At 50.2% G+C, this 5,352-nt stretch overlaps 2 protein-coding genes across 2 annotated transcripts; both read right to left on the bottom strand.

The window, feature by feature from the left end:
* Nucleotides 1–609: 609 nt before the first annotated feature.
* LOC123060425 (noroxomaritidine synthase) lies at nucleotides 610–2,485 on the bottom strand. The gene is made up of 2 exons (XM_044483143.1): nucleotides 1,225–2,485; nucleotides 610–1,152 (listed from the first exon to the last, which is right to left on the bottom strand). The coding sequence occupies exons 1-2, from the start codon at nucleotides 2,343–2,345 to the stop codon at nucleotides 735–737; spliced, it is 1,539 nt and encodes a 512-aa protein (XP_044339078.1). The 5' UTR covers nucleotides 2,346–2,485; the 3' UTR covers nucleotides 610–734.
* An 854-nt stretch (nucleotides 2,486–3,339) lies between these two features.
* On the bottom strand, nucleotides 3,340–4,440 carry LOC123060426 (nuclear transcription factor Y subunit C-6). The gene has a single exon (XM_044483144.1). The coding sequence runs from the start codon at nucleotides 4,290–4,292 to the stop codon at nucleotides 3,591–3,593; it is 702 nt and encodes a 233-aa protein (XP_044339079.1). The 5' UTR covers nucleotides 4,293–4,440; the 3' UTR covers nucleotides 3,340–3,590.
* Nucleotides 4,441–5,352: the final 912 nt, after the last annotated feature.

The following is a 5,352-nucleotide window of genomic DNA, read 5'->3' on the forward strand; positions in this document are numbered from 1 at the left end:
AGCTGTTTTCGGCACAAAAAAAAGTATTACCATAGCTGTACTGCTGTAGTATCACCAAGCTCTACCCAACTTAGAAATCTTAAGCAAAGAGAGTTGTTAACTACTAGTATAAAATGGTATACTACCTGTGAACTTTGGATGGATCATTCCAAATGAAAATCTGTTCTGGTTTAACAGAGACGAAATTAAACTCCTCAGGCTGCAGGAGCGTCACTTTCACTATAAGAAACTTTTGGGAAAACATGAGCCGGGGCAAGCCAATGCTACTTTTAAAAGCGAAGAGCACATATGATCATTTGCTGAATAGCCTCTGAAACAAAATGAGCGTCACCTGTTCTATTCTCACATAATAACTGAAGAAAAATCAACAGGTGCAGGTCCAAGAAATGTTTTTCTCACTCAATTTCACAAGGAGGGCCCTCAGAAGCACTTTTGATAGGCAGATGCACATAAGATACAGTTAACATGCATACAATTTTACATGAAAATAACTCACATGACGAATCACCATAATATTCTGTTCCCATGACATGGTGACAATTCCAACACTACGAACAGATAGCTTGTTACATGGTGACAATTCCAACACTACGAACAGATAGCCTGTCATGGTGACAATCTCAACACTGCAAACAGATTATATTTAGTTATTCCATTCCATCTCATGGATTCTGCATTTAGTTCTGTTCGATACACATACATAACCCAAGTAAGAAAACAGATAGCAGTAAAGATCAAGCAGCTGTCAGCTCCCTTCTCTTGAGCCTAACCATCATCCCGTTCCGTGTGTGCAGTATCACAGCGCTCTCGGGCATCACGGCATGGCCTTCCACCAGCTCGACCTTGAAGTTGTATATGATGGAAGCAGCTGCCATCTTCATGTTGCTGAGACCAAGGTCCTTCCCAAGGCAGCTCCTGGGCCCGGAATTGAAGGACAGGAACTTGTAGCTTGGCTCGTGTCGAAGGCGCCCGCTCTTCGAGATCCACCGCTCTGGTCTGAATTCCATGCAATCCTTGCCCCATATCCCTTTGATCCTCCCCATGGCGTAGAGCGAGAACACGATCCTTGTGCCCTTGCTCACCATGGTACCATCTGGGAGGACATCGTCGTTGAGGGCCTCCTTCTCCTCGAATGGGGTCGCCGGGAAGAGCCTAAAACACATGCACAGCATGGGTTAGTCAGATGGTTGGGAGGAGCTAGACAAGGTGAAAGGGGTATCTCACCTGAGTGTCTCGAGGAGTGCAGCTTGCAGGTAAGTAGCAGGCCGGAGATTGTCACACTCGAAGACAGAGAGGTTCCCTGGCCATGTAGTGCTCTGCAGGGCCTTGATCTCCTCGAGGATCTTCGCCTCAACATGCGGGTGCTTGCACATCATGTAGAAGAACCACGTGAGTGTAACGGCAATGAGGTCCTTCCCAGCAAAGATGAACCCCACCACTGTGTCGCGCAGGAACAGGGTCTTCTGCTGCTCACTCATGCTGGGATCCATGGGCCAGTTCATGTACATGGACAGCACGTCTCCCTGGCATTCCTTGTTTGCTTGTGCCTTCCACTTCGCAATTTCCTCATAGATGAATTTGTCGATCACCACCCTTGCATCCGCCATCTTCTTCTCGCTGCCGACTTTGAGCATTCTCAAGAGCTTCCACAAACTTGGTGGAACGACATGCCTGAACAGCATTCCCTCCTCCACTTCCTTTGTGGCTTGGCCAAACGCAGGGATCGGGTGAGACACAGACAAGCAGTCAAGGTCAGTTGCAAACACAGTGGAGTACGAGACATCAAGTGAGAACCTCATGAAGATACCCTCCAGCTCAACCTGTGAGCCATGCTTAGCCATGTGGTCAAGGAAGGGTAACAAGACTGTGCCGGCCTTCCTCGTGATGGTGGACATGGAGAAGGACCGGAAGGCACGGCTAGCAAAGACTTGCATCGCCACACGGCGCTGGTACTCCCAGGACGCAGAGTCCGCCACAAGGAGCCCATCACCTAGGATGTCAAACATCTCGGCGAACTCACTGCCTTTTGGGTAGTTGTTGAAGTTGGTGTTGAAGCAGTGGTTGACAGTGGCTGGGTCGCAGGTCGCCAGGAAGCTCATGTTGAGGAACCACGGGCCAATGATCCTGAAGGTGCATCCCGCCTCGCGGAGCATATCGGTGACACTGTCATGAATTTGGTACAGATTTCTCACAAGGAAGGGAAGCATCCCAATAACAGGCCAGTTCACCGGGAGGTCACTCTTGTGGCAGTGTCGGACAAGGCGGAAGAGGGAGAGGCAGAAGAAGCAAGCAATGGCTAGGAAAACTTCAGGGTAGGACAGAAGGAAACTCCAGAAGGAGACCATGGTTGAACAAAGTTATGAGATGCAGAGGGAAGAAGGCATGCAGCAATTTAGGCTTCACCTTTGCCTTGCCAATGTCAAATGCACGGCTGGTATTGATATATACAGAAACTGCATATGAGTGTCTTCCCCGTGGGATAGGCGATCAGTTCCCGAGAGTTTAGGGTGCAGTGATTCACAACATTCATATGTCCTGATATAACTGCTATAATTCTGGAGGTCTTCTACCACAAACAGCTTTCTTCAGCATCTAATTTCTGAAGAACTAGACATTCTATACCTGTCAGTACCCACTTAATTAAGAGATCAGATCAGCCATGTTGACTTGTTATTAGAATATATAAGCATTATAGAAAATCAACTTTGACGGTTTGACCCATTACAACTTTATGCGCTTAGACACATATAACCATTTAATTTTTGCAGTTCCTAATTCTAATCTTGTTTTCTTAAGACTGGTTAGAATCCTCTTTAGACCCCCAACTAACTGCAACTAGGAGCAGAGCATTTCTGTAATCCTTGAAACTGATCCCAATCTTAATATGTTTATTGATTCGTTTCCCATGCAAACACCCAAATTGTGTGGGATTACACTCATGTAAACTTTGTGATGCCAGTATGTCCCGAGGCAAGAGGGAAACCAGCTACTTGTTTGCATCAGACCGACACGTCTTAGCTTCCTAACCAGAGAGATTACCTAAGGGCAACCTTGTTAGAGCACTCTTATGACAGTGTTCATCAGCCAAATAACTGCTGAATCGCTACATATAAACCTAATCATAACTCTTGCGGACCAATAAATGACTGTCATTTCCTGCTCAGTTTCTCTTGTTAGCAGGTCTGTAACAAAGGGATGGATCCTAGTGAACCACCAAAGAACTGTGGTGTGTACTCTGTAATACCCAGCAAGTGTGAATTTAGCAGCAGTCTTAATTTTGTATATATTTAGATGGTAGCACTCTTACTCTTAGCAGCATACAAAATTGTAAAGGAGATATTGTGTTCTAGACAGGCCCTAAAACATAATGCTCAAGAAAAACGACTGCTGAATTCGCACTACACAAGTCTAAATAAAGATACGATGGCATATCAGATCCTTGCCAGAGATGAGGAATTTGTAAGGTTAAAGACAACTGCATACTTAGATTGACAAAATTCATAGGTTCTACTTCCATCGCATGGCAGGGTAGGAATACATTTCAACCACTTGCAGCAGCAGTTCATAAACGCACACGGAGAGAGACACCTCTAAGTGACCTTCTGGAAGAATCCGTCGATGCGGCGGGTCCCGCGTGGCAGCGGCTTGGGCACTGCTGCTTCGGCGACGGCGGCGGCACCATCGGATCCGGAGCGGGCGACGCGGGGCGCCGCCTCCGCGGCAGCTGGAAGGCAGTCGAGGAGGAAGTCGGCGGTGGGGCGGTGCGCGCGGACCGCGGACCGGACGTGCGCGGCGCGCACCGTCCGCCGGCCACCTTGGGAGGCGGCCGTGTGGGCGCCGGCGGCGAGGGAGCCGAGGAAGAGCTCGGTGGCCGCGGCGATGAGCAGCGACGCCTCGGCGGTCACCTTCTTTATCTCGCTGTCGACCCGCATGATCCTCTTCACCCTGCCCAGCGGGAGCACCGTCTGCAGCGGCTGGGCCTCCGCTTCCTCCTCCTCTGCCACCGCCACCGCGTGGACCTCCTCCTGCTCCTCCTCTTCAGCCTGCTCCGATGCCTCCATGTGAGCCTCGGCACCAGCATCCGCCTCCTCCCCTTCGCCTTCCTCCATCGGCTGGGCGGCGTCGTCAGCGGCGGCGGCCGCCTCATCCCCTCCAACTTGCTCCATCGCCTCGGTGGGCGCGTCGACGTCATCGGCGGTAGCGGCGGCGGGTGCTCCAGCCGCCAGCTCCTCCCCTTCAACTTGCTCCATCGCCTCGATGTGCTCGGGGGCGGCGGCGGCGACGGTAGCCATGGCTAGGGGGGATTGGATTTGGCAGATCTTGTCGGGGATGGTGCTTGGATTTGGGCAGTGGAGAGAAGTGGCGGGGGGCTGGGGAAATTTTCCCGCGCGATGGACATTGGTGGCGGCGGCGCCGCGGCGCCGGAAGAAACCTCCTGTGACTGATGCAGTGGGCCGGTTTCGCGGCGAAAGCCCAACATATATCTGCTCTCCTTCGGGCCCATTGAGCGTCGACGGTGATGGTATGCCCGCGTGTCGCCACGTCAGTAAACCCACAGGAGCCTTGTGCTGACCGGCTAACACTCCACCGTCTTACGACCGACTAATGATAACCCATTGTGAGCTTACAAAAAGGTAACAATCGAGTAAAATGAGGGGAAATAGCAAATCCATCTAGCTAATGTAGAAACATTTATCATTTGATCTCATGGTCAACTATTTTGATCGAGGTCGATGTCCGACTGTGACCCGAGGTGGACTATTGACCAGATGATGAGCGCCACCATATTTTTCGATACTGTGTTTTGACGTGAACCCTTGAGATTTCGCTGGTCAATAACTAACCGTGCAGCACACGCACGCATCAAGACTGACTGACGCATGTTGTAATGTGCAATGCTTAGGTCTTTCGATCCGTATGAGATTGCCGCATCGTTGGCATCTACTCCTTCCGTTTCAAATTACTCGTCATACAAATGGATGTATGTAGAACTAAAATACATCTAGATACATCCATACTTGTGCCAAGTAATTCGGAACGAAGGGAATACTAGATCAATCAAATGAACCGAAAATATCAAAAGACTAGGGTGGTCAGAGGAAACCGCAAGAGAAACACACTGGTATGGTACCACCAGCGGCCTGGTCTAGTCTAGTGCACACCCAAGGTTTGTCTCGTGCGTCATGTGTTGATCTTCCCAAGACCAACCTTGGCGAGCGCTGGTCATCTACTACTACCAGTACCACATTGATCTGCGGGAGGTTTTGGATATCCCTCCCGAAGTCCCGATCAACGGCAACAATCATGATCTGGGCGGCGCAATGCATGCATGTGACCTCGCGCCCGCAAGAC

The sequence above is a fragment of the Triticum aestivum genome, chromosome 3A (assembly GCF_018294505.1).
Source record: "Triticum aestivum cultivar Chinese Spring chromosome 3A, IWGSC CS RefSeq v2.1, whole genome shotgun sequence".
Taxonomy (NCBI): domain Eukaryota; kingdom Viridiplantae; phylum Streptophyta; class Magnoliopsida; order Poales; family Poaceae; genus Triticum; species Triticum aestivum.

What these genes read in the sequence shown, in the direction of transcription:
- LOC123060425 (XM_044483143.1), bottom strand. Translation starts at nt 2,345, where the DNA reads ATGGTCTCCTTCTGGAGTTTCCTTCTGTCCTACCCTGAAGTTTTCCTA. An exon ending in GCACTCCTCGAGACACTCAG is followed by an intron (nt 1,153 to 1,224) that starts GTGAGATACCCC and finishes CATGTGTTTTAG; the next exon opens with GCTCTTCCCGGCGACCCCAT.
- LOC123060426 (XM_044483144.1), bottom strand. Translation starts at nt 4,292, where the DNA reads ATGGCTACCGTCGCCGCCGCCGCCCCCGAGCACATCGAGGCGATGGAG.